Raw genomic sequence first — 19092 nt, 5'->3', positions numbered from 1 at the left:
CCCCCCAGCCTCTCAGCCTCTAGCAGACCCAGGTGAACCTGGCTCAGGCTTAACTATCAGACCATCAGAGGAACGCCTTCAGTTCCATGAGGGGCGGAGTCTCCAGGACTGAAGGTGGAGCTGGTTCCACAAGAGGAGGAGCTTGACACCTGGAAGGCCTGGCCTCCTACTTAGACTCCCAGGAACCACAAAAGAGAGGAGCACAGTGTATCCTAAGCGTCCTAAGGGGGGAGAGAAGAGCTCAGTGTAAAACCTAAAACTCCTAAAGGAGAAGGAAAAGCCCCAGTGCTCTAAGGGGCCCATGAAAGGAAAGCCAGTGTCCTGCGTCCTAAAAAAGGGGAAAAAGCCATGTACCAAAGCCCTAAAGGGGAAAAGAAAGCTCAGTGATTTAACCCCGGGAAGGGGTATGTAAAAGTCCAAAGGGGGGAAAAAGGGTTTTAAAACCGGAACAGGACCCGAGACCGAAGGTCTAACCGAACAACCTTAACAACTGAGACCTGAACAGAGCCCCCTCAGACCTGAACCGAGACCTGAACAGAGCTCCTCAGACCTGAACCGAGACCTTAACCAAGCTCCCGAGACCTTAACCAAGCTCCCGAGACCTGAACAGAGCTCCTCAGACCTGAACCGAGACCTTAACCGAGCCCCGAGACTGAACAGAGCTCTCCAGACCTGAGCCGGGGCCTTAACCGAGACCTGAACAGAGCTCCCGAGACCTGAACAGAGCTCCTCAGACCTGAACCGAGACCTTAACCGAGCCCCCGAGACCTGAACAGAGCTCCTGAGACCTGAACCGAGACCTGAACAGAGCTCCTCAGACCTGAACCGAGCTCCCGAGACCTGAACCGAGACCTTAACCGAGCTCCCCAGACCTGAACCGAGACCTTAACCGAGCTCCCGAGACCTGAACCGAGACGTTAACCGAGCTCCCGAGACCTGAACCGAGCTCCCCAGACCTGAACCGAGGTCCTCAGACCTGAACCGAGCTCCTCAGACCTGAACCGGACTGTAACCGAGCTCCCACGAGACCTGAACCGAGACTAACCGAGCTCCCAGCCACAGACAGACCTTAACGACTCCCAGCCTGAACCGAGACGTTAACCGAGCTCCCGAGACCTCAAGCCGACTCCCAGACCCCAGACAGCTCCTCAGACCTAACCAGGCTCCGCGGAGCCTGAGCAAGAGACCTGCCGAGCTCCCCAGACCTGAACCGAGGTCCTCAGACCTGAAGTTGAGCAAAGGAACATAAGTTTAAACTTGACTGGAAAGTGACGTCACCGTTCTCAGTGCCTCAACATGGAACGTGAGAACTGTGTTTATACGAGCTGTTACTGGTGAGTACTACAAGTTATACTACTGCCACATACTGGTGAGTACTACAAGTTATACTACTGCCACAGACTGTGTAGTACTACAAGTTATACTACTGCCACATACTGGTGAGTACTGGGGTTATACTACTGCCACAGACTGTGTGGTACAAGTTATACTACTTTTATACTGGTGAGTACTACAAGTTATACTACTGCACAGACTGTGTCATACTACTGGTTATACTACTGCCACATGCTGGTGGTACTAGGATTATACTACTGCCACAGACTGTGTCATACTACAAGTTATACTACTGCCACATACTGGTGAGTACTACAAGTTATACTACTGCCACATACTGTGTAGTACTAAAAGTTATACTACTGCCACAGACTGTAGTACTACAAGGTTATACTGCCACATGCAGCCAGTACTACAGGATTATACTACCACATACTGGTGGAGTACTAGGTTATACTACTGCCACATACTGTGTGGTACTACAAATTTATACTACTGCCACATACTATTGTAGCAGTGCCACAAGGTTATCTTTACCGCACTGTCATGCTACAAGTTATACTACTGCCACATACTGTGTAGTGCTACAAGTTATACTACTGCCACATGCTGGTGAGTACTGGGATTATACTACTACATACGTTGAGTACTACAGTTCTTCTGCCACATACTGTGTAGTACTGGGTTATACTACTGCACATACTGTGTGGTACTACAAGTTATACTACTGCACATACTGGTGAGTACTACAAGTTTATACTACTGCACGGGCTGTGTCATACTACAAGTTATACTACTGCCACATACTGGTGGGTACTACAGAGTTCTGCCACATACTGGTGGAGTACTGAAGTTATGCACATACTGAGTGGGTACTAGGTTATACTACTGCCACATGCTGTTGAATTACCTGGGATTGTACTGCTGCCACATACTGTGGCCAGTACTAGGTTATACTACTGCCACATACTGTGTGGTACTACAAGTTATACTACTTTATACCATGCTGTGTGGTCGACAAGTTATACTACTGCCACACATGCTGCTGTGTGGTACTACAAGTTATACTACTGCCACATGCTGTGGTACTACCGTTATACTACTGCCACATACTGTCTACATACAAGTTATACTACCGCCACATACTGTAGTACCACAGTTATACTACCGCCACATGCTGTCGCTGCAAGTTATACTGCCACATACTGTAGCCGTCGACGTTATACTACTGCCACATGCACAATAGTGCGACAAAGTTATACTATTGCACATACTGTGTTGTGCACGGTTATGCTACTGCCACATGCTGTCATACTACAAGTTACTACTGCCACATGCTGTGTGGTGCGACAGGTTATACTACTGCCGCATACTGTGTTTGTGCTGCAGGGTTATACTACTGCTTACATACTGTGTAGTACTACAAGTTGTACTACTGCCACATGCTGTGTGGTCGACGTTGCCTACTGCCACAGACTGTGTGGTACTACAAGTTATCTACTACATACATGTCGTACTGAGTTATACTGCTGCCACACTGTTAGTGCTGGATGCTCTGCACCACATACTGTGTCATGCTACAAGTTATCTACTGCCACATGCACAATGTCACGACCAAATTGTACTACTGCCACATGCTGTGTGGTACTGGGGTTATACTGCCGCACATGCACGGCAGTACTACAGGTTATACTACTGCCGCATGCTGTGTCATGCTACAAGTTATACTGCCACATGCACCAGCGATGCGTTAAGTTATACTACTGCGCATATGGCCAGTACTACCGGGATTATACTGCACCACGCTGGTGATGCAGGTTATACTACCACATGCTGTGGTACTACCGGTTATACTACTGCCACATGCACCAGTACTGGGATTATGCTACTGCCCGGGTGTATAGTACTGTTGTTCCCTAAGGCCAGAAGAGTACAGAGAAAGGCGGGGGCCATTGGAAGGAGGGCTGGAAGCTGGGGTGGCAGGGGAGACTCAGTGTGTCCTAAGCGTCCATAAGGAGAGAGAGAGGAGGAGGCTCAGTGTATCCTAGCGTCCGCCAGGGGAGAGAGGCTCAGTGCATACTAATGTCTGGGGAGAGAGGAGAGGGAGCTCAGGAGGTGTATCCTCGCGTCCATAAGGAGAGGGAGAGAGGGCTCAGTGTATCCTAAGCGTCCATGAGGGAGAGAGGGCTCAGTGTATCCTCGCGTCCATAAGGAGAGAGAGAGAGGGCTCAGTGCCATCCTGGGCGTCCATAGGAGAGAGGGCTCCAGTGTCTCCTAAGGCGATCCATAAGGAGAGAGGAGCTCAGTGTGTCCTAAGCGTCCGCAAGGAGAGAGGAGAGAGGGCTCAGTGCCAATATCCTCAAGCGATCCGCGGAGAGAGGAGAGAGGAGAGGGCTCAGTGTCTCTGCAAAGCGTCCTCAGGAGAGGAGAGAGGCTCAGTGTATCCTAAAGCGTCCATAAGGAGAGAGGAGAGAGGGCTCAGTGCATCTAAAGCGTCCATAAGGAGAGGGAGAGAGGGCTCGAGTAGTATCCTAAACGTCCGCCTAAGGAGAGAGGAGGAGAAAGGCTCAGTGTCTCTCAGCGTCCATAAGGAGAGGAGAGGGAGCTCAGTGTATCCTAAGCGTCCATAAGAGAGAGGAGAGGGCTCAGTGCATCCTAAGCGTCCATGAGAGGAGAGGAGAGGGAGGAGCTCAGTGTATCTAAGCGTCCATAAGGAGAGAGGAGAGAGGGAGCTCAGTGTATCCTAGCGTCCATAAGGAGGGCTCAGTGTATCTAGCGTCCATAAGGAGAGAGGGAGAGGAGAGAGGAGCTCAGTGTCTCTGGCCATCCATAAGGAGAGAGGAGAGAGAGGCTCAGTGTATCCTAAAATCCATAAGGAGAGAGAGAGAGGAGCTCAGTGTATCCTAAGCGTCCATAAGGAGAGAGGAGAGAGGGCTCAGAGTGTCTCTAAGCGTCCACTAAGGAGAGAGAAGACTCAGGTATCTCAGCGTCCATAAGGAGAGAGGAGAGAGGGCTCAGGTGTATCCTAAAAGCGATCCGCCAGGAGAGAGGGAGAAGGCTCAGTGTATCCTGAAGCGTCCTTAGGAGAGAGGAGAGGGCTCAGTGTATCCTAAACGTCCATAAGAGAGAGGAGGCTCCAGTGTGTCTAAAGAAAGTCCATAAGGAGAGAGGAGGAGAGGCTCAGTGTCTCCCTCAGCGTCCCTCGTATAGCCTCTCAGCCTCTGGCATCTCCAGGTGGACCTGGTTCAGGTTTAACTATCAGACCATCAGGAAATGTTCAGTCTCCATGAGGGGCGGAGTCTCAGGACTGAAGGGTGGGCTAGTTCCATAAAGAGGGAGGCAGCTTGATGCCTGAGGCTCCTGGCTCCTCCTGCACTTTAGACTCTAGGAACCACAAATGCCCCACCTCTAGTAAAATGGTGTCTCTAATTAAGGGGGGTAATAGCCAAGCACTACAAGCTCTAGTGGGGTAACATGGTACACACAAAGCTCTCTAGGTAGGGGTAACATGGTACTACAAGCTCTCTAGTGTGGGGTAACAGCAGGTACTACAAGCTCTCTGGTGGTGCAACACCCATGCTACTAGAGGCACTCTAGTGGGGTAACATGGTACTACAAAGCTCTCTGAGTAGGGGTAATATGGTACTATAAGCTCTCTGAGTGGAGTAACATGGTTCTAGAAGCTCTCTAAGTAGGGGTAATATGAACACTACAAGCTCTACTGAGTGGAGTAACATGGTACTAAACTCTCTAGTGAGGGTAATAATAATTTTCTAAGCTCTCTGAGTGAGGGTAACATGGTACCTGGACAGGCTCTCTAGTGGGGTAACATGGTACTAAAATACTCTAGTGGGGTATTGTGGTATTAACTCTCTATGGTACTACCTAAGCTCTCTAGTGGGAGTAACATGGTTTTCTACAAAGCTCTCTAGTGGGGTAACATGGTACTACAAGCTCTCTGAGTGGGGTAACTTATGGGACTACAAGCTCTCTAGTGGGGTAACCTTGGTACTCACAAGCCCTCTGGTGGAGTAACATGGTACTACAAGCTCTCTAGTGGGGTAACATGGTACTACAAGCTCTGGTGGGGTAACATGGTACTACACAGCTCTCTAGTGGGGTAATATGGGACTACTAAGCTCTCTAGTGGGGTAACCTATGGTACTACAAGCTCTCTAGTGGGGTAACATGGTACTACAAGCTCTCTAGTGGGGTAACATGGTACTACAAGCCCCTCTAGTGGGAAGTAACATGGTACTACAAGCTCTCTAGTGGGGTAACATGGTGCCACAAGCCCTCTAGTGGAGTAACATGAGTACTACAAGCTCTCTAGTGGGAGCATGTAATTTTCACGGCTCTCTGAGTGAGATAGCCACTTAATTTCTAAGCTCTCTAATTAGGTAATATGGTGCTACAAGCTCTCTGGTGGGTAACATGGTACTACAAGCTCTCTGAGTAATAATGTGGTAATTTTCTAAGCTCTCTAGTGGAGTAACATGGTACTACAAGCTCTCTAGTGGGAGCCAACATGGTACTACAAGCTCTCTGATGGGGTAATATGGACTACAAGCTCTCTAGTGGGGTAACATGGTGCAACAAGCCCTCTAGTGGAGCCTTGTGGTACTACAAGCTACTCTGAGTGGGGGAAGTGTGTGGTACTACAAGCTCTCTAGTGGGGGTAACATGTAGTAATTTTCTACAAACTCTCTAGTGGGGTAATGTGGTACCATAAGCTCTCTGAGTGGGGTAACATGGTACTACAAGCTCTCTAGTGGGGTAACATGAGCTACCACAAGCTCTCTAGTGAGGGTAACATGGTACTACACGCTCTCTAGTGCAGGGTGCTGTGGTACTACAAGCTCTCTAGTGGGGTAATATGGTACTAGCTCTTTAGTGGGGTAACATGGTACTACAAACTCTCTAGTGGGGTAATATGTACTAATTTTCAAGCTCTTTAGTGGGGGTAACATGGTACTACAAGCTCTCTAGTGGGGTGCTGTGGTACTACAGCTCAGTGAGGTAATTTTCTACAAGCTCTCTAGTGGGGTAATAATTTACTAAGAAGCTCTCTAGTGGGGTAACATGGTACCTGAAAGCTCTCTAGTGGGGTAATGCTAACATGGTACTACAAGCTCTCTGGTGGGGTAACATGTGTACTGCCACAAGCCCTCCTAATTAAGAGTGGCATGAAGTACTAAGCTCTCTAGTGGGGTATGGCTGTGGTACTACAAGCCCTCTAGTGGGGTAACATGGTACTAAGCTCTCTAGTGGGGGTAACATTGTGGTACTACAAGCTCACTCCTGAGTGGAGGTAACATGGTACCTACAAGCCCTCTCTAGTGGGGTAACATGGTGCTACAAGCCCTCTAGTGAGGGTAATAATAATTACTACAAGCTACTCTGAGTGGGGATGACATGGTACTACAGGCTCTCTAGTGGGGTAACATGGTACTACTGGCTCTCTAGTGGGGTAACCGTAATTTTTCTACAAGCTCTCTAGTGGTCAAAGTCAACATGGTACACTACAAGCTCTCTAGTGGGGTAACATGGTACTACAGCTCTCTGAGTGAGGGTAACATGGTACACTCCTGGAGCCCTCTAGTGGGGTAACATGGTACAGGCTCTCTGAGTGGGGTAACATGGTACTACTAAGCTCTCTGAGTGGGGTTACAGCTGGTCTACTAAGCTCTCTGAGTGGGGTAATATGGTACTACAATTTCGCTCTCTAGTGGGGGAATGTAATATGATTACTACAAAGCTCTCTGGTGGGGTAACATGGTACTACAGGAAAGCCCTCTAGTTAGAGTGACTTGTGGTACTGGGCTCTCTAGTGGGGTAACATGGTTTCTACAAGCTCTCTAGTGGAAGTAACATGGTAATGCAAGCTCTCTAATTGGGAAATCAATAATGGTGCTACAAGCTCTCTAGTGGGGTAATATTTTTCTACAAGCTCTCTAATTAGGTGGCATGCTTGGGCTCTAAGCTCTCTGGTAGGGTAGCATGGTTTCTAAGCTCTAGTGGGGTATATGGTACTACAAGCTCTAGTGGGGGTAACAACGTGGTACTACAAGCTCTCTAGTATGTGTAATAGCCAGCACTACAGAGATGAGTCCTCTATCAGCACTAAGGTCTAACAAGACCAGCACAGAGAGGAGTCCTCTATCAGCAGACCTCTAAGACCAGTTCCACAGAGGTTCTACCAACTTGTTTTCTTGTTCTGCAGTGAGGAAAACGTTTGGACTCTGTGTGAGTCGGTCCGGAGGGACAGAACCGCCCAGCTGGAGGACTTCTTTGTGGTTTTCATCTCAAATGAGAAGCGAATGGTGAGGACACACAGGAGAACATGTCAGGACATCTGTACCTCGTTTTAAAGTCTTGCGGTTCTAGAGCATGAGTCCGGTTCTCTACATCAGGTCTGACACAGAACTCCTGTCTGGTTCTGAAGCTGCTGTTTGTTCTCCATCAGGTTCCCCTGTGGAAGCAGAAGTCTGGACGAGGAGAGCATCCCGTTGTCTGGGTGATCCATAACAACTGAAATGTCACAGTTAATTCATAAGAGACTACAGTGTTCCCCTAAGTCCCGCCCTGCTGTGCTCTGATTGGCTGGTACTACGATGATGGGTTAGCTAGTACAACTGAGAACGACTGATTGAATAATCCTTAGGAGACCTCATTGACTGTCTTCATCCTCCCTCATTGACTGTCTTCATCCTCCCTCATTGACTGTCTTCATCCTCCTTCATTGACTGTCTTCATCCTCCTTCATTGACTGTGTTCATCCTCCCTCATTGACTGTCTTCATCCTCCTTCATTGACTGTCTTCATCCTCCCTCATTGACTGTCTTCATCCTCCTTCATTGACTGTCTTCATCCTCGTGTTATTTGTCTTCATCCTCTCCTTCATTGACTGTCTTCATCCTCCCTCATTGACTATCTTCATCCTCCTTCATTGACTGTCTTCATCACTCTTCATTGACTGTCTTCATCCTCCTTCATTGACTCATGTTCATCCTCCCTCATTGTTATCTTCATCCTCCCTCATTGACTGTCTTCATCCTCCTTCATTGACTGTCTTCATCCCTCCCTCATTGACTATTCTTCATCCTCTCCTCATTGACTGTCTTCATCACACTCCCTCATTGACTGTCTTCATCTCCTTCAATGACTGTCCTCCTCATTATTTGTCCTCCCTCATTGACTGTCTTCATCCTCCTTCATTGACTGTCTTCATCCTCCTTCATTGACTGTCTTCATCCTCCCTCATTGACTGTCTTATCTCCATTACAGCTGTCTTCATCCTCCCTCATTGACTGTGTTCATCCTCCCTCATTGACTGTCTTCATCCTCCCTCATTGACTGTGTTCATCCTCCTTCATTGACTGTGTTCATCCTCCCTCATTGACTGTCTTCATCCTCCTTCATTGACTGTCTTCATCCTCCCTCATTGACTGTCTTCATCCTCCTTCATTGACTGTCTTCATCCTCCTTCATTGACTGTCTTCATCCTCCTTCATTGACTGTCTTCATCCTCCTTCATTGACTGTCTTCATCCTCCTTCATTGACTGTCTTCATCCTCCTTGGTAATTGACTGTCTTCATCCTCCCTCATTGACTGTCTTCATCCTCCTTCATTGACTGTCTTCATCCTCCCTCATTGACTGTCTTCATTCTCCCTCATTGACTGTGTTCATCCTCCCTCATTGACTGTTCATCCTCCCTCATTGACTGTCTTCATCCTCCTTCATTGACTGTCTTCATCCTCCTTCATTGACTGTCTTCATCCTCCCTCGTGTTACTGTCATTCATCCTCCTTCATTGGCTTTATCTTCATCCTCCCTCATTGACTCTTCATCCTCCTCATTGACTTCTGTCTTCATCCTCCCTCATTGTTGACTGTCTTCATCCTCCCTCATTGACTGTCTTCATCCTCCTTCATTGACTGTCTTCATCCTCCCTCATTGACTGTCTTCATCCTCCCTCATTGACTGTCTTCATCCTCCCTCATTGACTGTCTTCATCCTCCCTCATTGACTGTCTTCATCCTCCTTCATTGACTGTCTTCATCCTCCTTCATTGACTGTCTTCATCCTCCTCATTATTTGTCTTCATCCTCCTCATTGACTCTTCATCCTCCCTCATTATTCTTCATCCTCCTCATTGACTGTCTTCATCCTCCTTCATTGACTGTCTTCATCCTCCTTCATTGACTGTCTTCATCCTCCCTCATTGACTGTCTTCATCCTCCTTCATTGACTGTCTTCATCCCCTCCCTCATTGACTATCTTCATCCTCCTCATTGACTGTCTTCATCCCTCCCTCATTGACTGTGTTCATCCTCCTTCGTGACTGTGTTCATCCTCCCTCATTGACTGTCTTCATCCTCCTGTTGACTGTGTTCATCCTCCTTCATTGACTGTCTTCATCCTCCTCATTGACTGTCTTCATCCTCCTTCATTGACTGTCTTCATCCTCCTTCATTGACTGTTCATCCTCCTTCATTGACTATCTTCACTCCTTCATTGACTGTCTTCATCCTCCTTCGTGACTGTCTTCATCCTCCTTCATTGACTGTCTTCATCCTCCCTCATTGACTGTAATCACCCTTCATCCTCCCCTCATTATTTGTCTTGTTCTCCCTCATTGACTGTGTTCATCCTCCTCATTGACTGTCTTCATCCTCCCTCGTGACTGTTCATCCTCATTGACTGTCTTCATCCTCCTTCATTGACTATCTTCATCCTCCTTCATTGACTGTCTTCATCCTCCTCATTGACTGTCTTCATCCTCCTTCATTGACTGTCTTCATCCTCCCTCATTGACTGTCTTCATCCTCCTTCATTGACTGTCTTCATCCTCCTTCATTGACTGTCTTCATCCTCCTTCATTGACTGTCTTCATCCTCCCTCATTGACTGTCTTCATCCTCCTTCATTGACTGTCTTCATCCTCCTTCATTGACTGTCTTCATCCTCCTTCATTGACTGTCTTCATCCTCCCTCATTGACTGTCTTCATCCTCCTTCATTGACTGTCTTCATCCTCCCTCATTGACTGTCTTCATCCTCCCTCATTGACTGTCTTCTCCCTCATTGACTGTGTTCATCCTCCCTCATTGACTGTTCATCCTCCCTCATTGACTGTCTTCATCCTCCTTCATTGACTGTCTTCATCCTCCTTCATTGACTGTCTTCATCCTCCCTCATTGACTGTCTTCATCCTCCTTCATTGATTTTGCTCTTCATCCTCCCTCACGTGGCACCCTTCTTCATCCTCCCTCATTGACTGTCTTCATATCTCTCCTCATTGACTTCTCTTCATCCTCCCTCATTGACTATCTTCATCACTCCTCATTGACTGTCTTCATCCTCCTTCATTGACTGTCTTCATCCTCCCTCATTGACTGTCTTCATCCTCCCTCATTGACTGTCTTCATCCTCCCTCATTGACTGTCTTCATCCTCCCTCATTGACTGTCTTCATCCTCCCTCATTGACTGTCTTCATCCTCCCTCATTGACTGTCTTCATCCTCCTTCATTGACTGTCTTCATCCTCCTTCATTGACTTCATCTTCATCCTCCTTCATTGACTGTCTTTATCTCCTCCCTCATTGACTGTCTTCATCCTCCTTCATTGACTGTCTATGTGTCCTCCTTCATTGACTGTCTTCATCCTCCTTCATTGACTGTCTTCATCCTCCTTCATTGACTGTCTTCATCCTCCCTCATTGACTGTGTTCATCCTCCCTCATTGACTGTGTTCATCCTCCCTCATTGACTGTCTTCATCCTCCCTCATTGACTGTGTTCATCCTCCTTCATTGACTGTGTTCATCCTCCCTCATTGACTGTCTTCATCCTCCTTCATTGTTGTCTTCATCCTCCCTCATTGACTGTCTTCATCCTCCTTCATTGACTGTCTTCATCCTCCTTCATTGACTGTCTTCATCCTCCTTCATTGACTGTCTTCATCCTCCCTCATTGACTGTCTTCATCCTCCTTCATTGACTGTCTTCATCCTCCCTCATTGACTGTCTTCATTCTCCCTGTTGACTGTTCATGCCTCCTCATTGATTATCTTCATCCTCCTTCATTAGCTGTCTTCATCCTCCTTCATTGACTCTTCCTCCTCATTGACTATCTTCATCCTCCTATTGACTATGTGTTCATCCTCCCTCATTGACTATTCTTCATCCCCTCCCTCATTGACTGCTCTTCATCCTCCAGCATTGTTGATCTTTATCCTCCCTCATTGGCCTGTCTTCATCCTCCTTCATTATTATTCATCCTCCCTCATTGACTGTCTTCATCCTCCCTCATTGACTGTCTTCATCCTCCTTCATTGACTGTCTTCATCCTCCTTCATTGACTGTCTTCATCCTCCCTCATTGACTGTCTTCATCCTCCTTCATTGACTGTCTTCATCCTCCCTCATTGACTGTCTTCATCCTCCTTCATTGACTAACTAACAACGTCATTGTTTATCTTTACAACAATAGGATCATGGTTCAGGTTGAAATGAACTCTTTCTTCCAGAATGTTCTGAATGAAGCAAAATGACAGTCACAGTACAGTCAGGCTGGACCAGGTGGAGCGGTGATGTCGTCATGATGTCATCATGATGACATGGTGTTTTCCAGGACTACCACGTGGTGCTGCTGCAGGTCAGACCTCCTTCCTGCTCTCTGGTTTATGATCTGGACTCTGAGCTGTCGTTTCCCTGCAGCCTGCAGCTGTACGGGGCCCAGGCCCTGCGCTCAGACCGCAGCCTGCAGCCCGAGTACCACAGGTAACACACACAGGTAACACACACGGGTAACACACAATTTGCAGGTGAATGGCACACGGGTAACACACGAATTAGCGGGTAGCACACGGGTAACACCAGGTAACACCTGCAGAATTGGACACACCACAGGTATGCCTGGGTAACACACCTGCAATTGTACACACAGGTAACACGGGTAACACACGGGTAACACACATATGTAACACACAATTAACACACACAGGTAACACGAATTAACACCTGCGGGTAACACGGATATACACAGGTAACTTTACCACGGGTAACACCGGTTAACACTGCAGGTACCACGGGTCAACATACCGCGGGGTAACACACGATAACACGGGTGGCTTTTACAGGTAACACACATGTTACACGGGTAACACACACAGGTAACACACACATGTAACACACAGGTAACACACACGGGTAACACACGGATCAACACTGCACAGGTAACACCGGGTAACACACGAGTAACACCACCGCGAATTAACACACACATGTAACACAGGTAACACACATGCCAACACACACAGGTAACCTTTACGGGTAACACACACAGGTACTGCGGATAACACACAGGTAACACACCACGGGTAACACACAAATTAACACACAGGTAACACACACGGATAAGACACACAGGTAACACACCAGGTAACTTACACAGGTAACACACACAGGTAAAACACACACAGGTAACCTGCGGAACTTTAGGTAAGGACCTGCGGGATAACACACGGGTAACACACAGGTAACACACACAGGTAACACACGGGTAACACACACAGGTAACTTTGCGAATTGTAACAACACACGGGTAACACACATGGGTAACACACACGGGTAACACCACCGCGGGTAACGCGGGTAACACCGCAGGTAACACACCACGGGCTTTACCACGGGTAACACGAATGCCTGGTAACACGCGGGTAACACACACGGGTAACACACGGGTAACACACGGGTAACACGCGGGTAACACACGGGTAACACCACGGAGCTTACCACCGGGTTAACACGGATAAGACACACGGGTAGCTTTTACACAGGTAACACACAGATAACACACAGATGCTTACCACTGACGGGTAACACACCGCGGGTAACACACGGGTAACACACAGGTAACACACGAACCTTTTACGGGTAACACAGATGTACTTTACAGGTAACACACACGGGTAACACACCGCAGGTAACTGCGGGTAACACACCACGGGTAACAGATGGTAACTTACCACGGGTAACACACGGGTAACACTGCCACGAATTGCTTACCGCGGGTGCTTAACACAAAGATGCCTGCAGATAACACACGGGTAACACGGGTAACACACCGCGATTACGGGTACCACGGGTAACACCACCCGGGTAACACACCACGGGTAACACACCGCGTTAACACACAGGTAACACGGGTAACACGGGTAACACAACGGGTAACACCACGGGTAACACACGGGTAACACCGCGTTAACGCACGGGTAACACACTGCGGGTAACGCAGTGCCGCACAGGTAACACGGGTAACACACCGGGTAACACCGAGTGCCTGCGGGTAACACTGCAGATGGCACCACCGAATTAGCTTACACACGGGTAACACACGGGTAACACACGGGTAACACACGGGTAACACACGGGTAACACACAGGTAACACACACGGGTAACACACACAGGTAACACACAGGTAACACACGGGTAACACACACGGAGTAGCTTTGCAGATGCCCACAGGTAACACACCACGGGTAACTTACACCGCGGGGTGGCTTTGCGGGTAACACTTGCGGGTAACACACACGGGTAACACACGGGTAACACACGGGTAACTTACCTGCGGGTTAACACACTGCAGATGTACAGGTAACTTTACGGGTAACACCGGGTAACACACGCGGGTGGCACGGGGTAACACCTGCAGATTAACACCGCAGGTAACACACAGACCAACACCGCGAGTAACACATGGGTAACTTACACGGGTAACACACAGGCCGTTAACACACGGGTAACACACGGGTAACACGCGGGTAACACACACGGGTAACACACGGGTAACACACGGGTGTACACCACGAATTAACACCAGATAACACACACTTACTGGGTAACACTGCGAATTAACACACAGGTAACCTGCACGGGTAACACACGGGTAACTTACCACGGAGTAATACGGGTAACACACACAGGTAACACGAACACACAGGTAACACATGTAACACCGCAATTAACACCTGCAGATGCAACACCTGCAATTAACTTACTGGGTAACACACACGGGTAACACACACAGGTAACACACACAGGTAACACACATGTAACACACACGGGTGACTTGCCGGATCAACACCACACAGGTAACACAAAGGAGTGTGCAGATCAACACACCCAGGTAACACACACGTACACACGGATGACACACAATTAACTTGCACACACGGTATACCTGGGTAACACCGCGGGTAACACTGCGGGTAACTGGGTAACACACAGGTACCTACGGGTACCTGCAGATTAACACGGGTAACACCTGCGGGTAACACACGAACACACAGGTAACATGGGTAACACACCGCAATTAACACAGGTATTTACGAATTAACACAGGTAACACCACGGGTAACACACGGGTAACACACACGCCTGGGTAACACACAGGTAACACGAACACACACAGGTAACACGGGTAACACACCGCAGATGTTTCACACGGGTAACACACCACCGGGTAACACACTGCAGGTAACCTGGGTAACACCTGCAGGTAACACCTGCGGGTAACACACAGGTAACACACGGGTAACTTACATGGGTCACCATGGGTCCTGCAGGTAACTTTGCAAGACACACGGTGGCTTACCTGGAGTAGCTTTTACGGGTAACACCTGGCAGGCTGCGGAGGGCTTTTGGGTGACTCCTGCACGGTAACACACACGCCTTGTAACACTGCAGTGTACACAGGTAACACACGGGTAACACCACAGATGTAACGCAGGTAACACACAGGTAACACACACAGGTAACACTGGGTAACACACAGGTAACACCTGCGGGTAACACACGGGTAACACCTGGAGTAACACACCGCGGGTAACACACACGGGTAACACACAGGTAACACGCAGGTAACTTACCTGCAGATAACACACCTGTAACACCGGGTAACACCGCAGATAACACGGGTAACGCGCAGATCGCTGCAATTCCAACACCGGAGTAACACACGGGTAACACACAGGTGCTGCAATTATTTACAGGTAACACACTGGTAACTCACACAGGTAACACACATGTAACACCACGGGTAACACAGATACCACCTACGGGTAACACACACAGGTAGCTTTTACAGGTCAACACACTGCAGGTGTAACACCGCATACAGTAGCTTTTCAAGGTAACACAGGTAACACACTGGTAACACACACGATCCAACATACAGGTAACACGGGTAACACACACGGGTAACCTGCAGATATTTACACACGGCCAACACCACGGGCGCTAACACGGCCGTAACACACACCTTGGTGTACACACCGCGGGTAACTTACCGCAGATTTACGGATAACTTACCGCGAGTAACACACTGGGTAACACACACAGGTAACACACACGGGTAACACACATACGGTCGCATTACCACAGGGTAACTTTTACAGGTAACACACACACGATTCGCACACCCAGGTCGCGCAGATGCGCACACGAATGCTAACACACACGGAGTATCACACAGGTAACACACATGCTAACACACACACGGGTAACTTACAGTGCTTACAGGTAACACTGGGTAATACAGATGTACACAGGGTAACACCTGGTAATACACACGGGTAACTTTGAGTGTACACACAGGTGTACACACAGGTAACACACAGGTAACTACGGGTAGCTTTACACGGGTAGCACACACAGGGTAACACACACAGATGACACGGGCCCAACACAGGTAACACACGGGTAACACCTGCAGATGTGGCACACAGGTAACTTACATACGGGTAACACACCTGCAGGTAACACACACAGGTAACACCGGGTACTGGGTAACACACACCGGGTAACACGGGTAACACACACGGGTGGCTTAACACACATGGGTAACTGCAGATTGTAACACACACGGGTAACACGAATTAACCTGCAGATGCTTTGCAGGTCAACACCTACGGGTAACACTTACACGGGTAACACCGCGGTAACGCAGGTAACACACAGGGTAACACCTACGGGTAACACCGCGGGTAACACACAGTGTACCACGGGTAACACACCACGGGTAACTACCTGCAGGTAACACACCGCGGGTAACACACATGGGTCACACACATAGGTCACACAGTGCCTGGGTAACACGGGTAACACCTGCGGGTAACACACACAGGTAACACACACGGGTAACACACACGGGAAACACACACGGGAAACACACACAGGTAACTCACACGGGTAACACACACATGTAACACACGGGTAACTTTTGCAGGTAACACACGGGTCACACCACGGAGTAACACACAGGTAACTTTGCAGATGTAACACACAGGTAACACACACGGATGTAGCAACACACAGGTAACACACCGCAGGTAACCTGCAGGTAGCACACTGCAGGTAACACACACAGGTAACTTACACACCACTGAGTAACTTACCTACGTCTTACCTACGGGTAACACACACGGGTAACCTGCAGATTAACACACAGGTAACACGGGTAGCTTACACAGGTAACACGGGTAGCTTACCTGGGTAACACACAGGTAACTCACACAGGTAACACACACACACATGTAACTGCTGGTGTAACGCAGTACTTTACCGCGAATGCTTGCGAATTGCGCCTGCGATTAGCACCGCGGAGTAGCACGGGTAGCACTTGCAGATGCTTACCGCGGTGCGCTGCGGAGTAGCGCACCGCAGTGCTTACCGGGTAGCACGAACGCGCTTTGCAGTGCTTACCGCGGGTACTTGCAGATGGCAGCACGGTCGCGGAGTGCTGCGGGTAACACACACACAGGTAACACGGGTAACACCTGCGGGTAACACACACCTGGGTAACACGGGTAGCTTACGGGCCAACACACTGGTAACAGCGCGTAACACACGGGTAACACACGGGTAACACACGGGTAACACACGGGTAACACACACGGGTAACACACGGGTAACACACACGGGTAACACACACAGGTAACACAACAGGTAACACACGGGTACACACACAGGTAACACACACGGGTAACACACGGGTAACACACGGGTAACACACACGGGTAACACACACAAAATGTACACCTGAAGACCACAGGGACCCGTCCTCGCCCGGCTCAGGGGCCTCGGTGGAGCTGACCCTGAGGAGACCGGTCTGAAGCGCTCAGAGGAAAGGTAGTGATCATTCTGATGTCACACCTTTGTCTCTTTTCCAACAGGAAGTTGCGTGTCGTTCCTGCTGACAGCTTCCTGTTGAATTTTGCGTCGGATCGGTCGCACATGAAGAACTCTGATGGGTCCTGGAAGATGGCCCCCCCACGCTGTAATCGCCAGACCTGGGTCATGACACTTCCGCCAGCACCTGTTGCTAACGTTAACCGTGTGCTGACATCACACTGACATCACCAGCCAGCATCTGATGACGCCGCACTGACATCACTGACTCCGCAATGACATCACTGACATCACACTGACATCACACTGACATCACACTGACATCACAATGACATCACACTGACATCACACTGACACCACACTGACATCACAATGACATCACACTGACATCACACTGACATCACACTGACATCTTTTGGCATCACGTGACGTCACTGACATCACACTGACACCACACTGACACCACACTGACACCACACTGACATCACACTGACACACTGACATCACACTGACACACTGACATCACACTGACATCACACTGACATCACACTGACATCACAATGACATCACACTGACACACTGACATCACACTGACACACTGACATCACACTGACATCACACTGACATCACAATGTCATCTGTGACATCACTGACATCTGTGACATCACACTGACATCACAATGACATCACAATGACATCACACTGACATCACAATGACATCACAATGACATCACACTGACATCACAATGACATCACACTGACACCACACTGACATCACACTGACACACTGACATCACACTGACACACTGACATCACACTGACATCTGGCTGACATCACACCCCAACATCGTGACATCACAATGACACACTGACATCACACTGACACCACAATGACATCACAACACCCTGAATAAACCACACTGCCGACCCCAACCCGAAAAAGTCCACACTGAAACCTAACACAGAAAACTGACACAACTGCTCAATAATAACTGAACTACATGCCAACGACACCACTAAATAGACATACATGCAACTAACAACTGAACACTAAAAACTTCAATACAACTAAATAGCCCTAACCCGAAAAAATAACTGCCTAATTTTAAAGATAAACCCTTTTGGGTACCTGCTCCCAACCAACCGGACTAACTAAACCCAACACTGCGACTCGAACCTGACGACTACCAGACACAATTAACCACCCCAACTGAAAAGACTACCGACTCCCCCAACCCGCAGACCCAAAAGCTCCACTGCCAACGATTAAAAACCCGACCAAAAGAAAACCCGAACAGCCCAACCTGAACCACTTAAACCAAAAACTGAGTCAAATGAACCAACCAGACTCAAGACCAAATGAACACTCTCAGACCCAATGAACCACCGACCCGAGCTAACAAGCACTCCAAAGTCCTAACATTCCGACCAAAAGACCAACTTAACACAACCTAAACCGAGTCCCAAAAAGCCAAGATAATTTAAACGATAATACATCCCAGCCCAACTAAAGACTGAAACTGGTTAAGTACCTGACTCAACTTCAACCACTACATACTGACCCA

General features: G+C 48.6%; 1 protein-coding gene across 1 annotated transcript; it reads left to right on the top strand.

Moving 5' to 3' along the window:
- Nucleotides 1-1205: 1205 nt before the first annotated feature.
- On the top strand, nt 1206-17772 carry ntaq1 (N-terminal glutamine amidase 1). Its single transcript, XM_056421877.1, has 6 exons — nt 1206-1334; nt 7559-7658; nt 7802-7852; nt 11969-12117; nt 17572-17675; nt 17762-17772. The coding sequence occupies exons 1-6, from the start codon at nt 1297-1299 to the stop codon at nt 17770-17772; spliced, it is 453 nt and encodes a 150-aa protein (XP_056277852.1). The 5' UTR covers nt 1206-1296.
- Nucleotides 17773-19092: the final 1320 nt, after the last annotated feature.

The sequence above is a fragment of the Pseudoliparis swirei genome, chromosome 1 (genome assembly GCF_029220125.1).
Source record: "Pseudoliparis swirei isolate HS2019 ecotype Mariana Trench chromosome 1, NWPU_hadal_v1, whole genome shotgun sequence".
NCBI classification, from domain to species: domain Eukaryota; kingdom Metazoa; phylum Chordata; class Actinopteri; order Perciformes; family Liparidae; genus Pseudoliparis; species Pseudoliparis swirei.
Note: the sequence above shows the minus strand (reverse complement) of the source record. Positions and strands in the feature narration are given on the sequence as shown.

Excerpts from the sequence above, each read along its gene's own strand:
- ntaq1 (XM_056421877.1), top strand. The coding sequence starts at position 1,297 with ATGGAACGTGAGAACTGTGTTTATACGAGCTGTTACTG. Across the intron at positions 1,335-7,558 it reads GTTTATACGAGCTGTTACTG|TGAGGAAAACGTTTGGACTC; the intron begins GTGAGTACTACA and ends CTTGTTCTGCAG. Across the intron at positions 12,118-17,571 it reads CTGCAGCCCGAGTACCACAG|GAAGTTGCGTGTCGTTCCTG; the intron begins GTAACACACACA and ends CTTTTCCAACAG.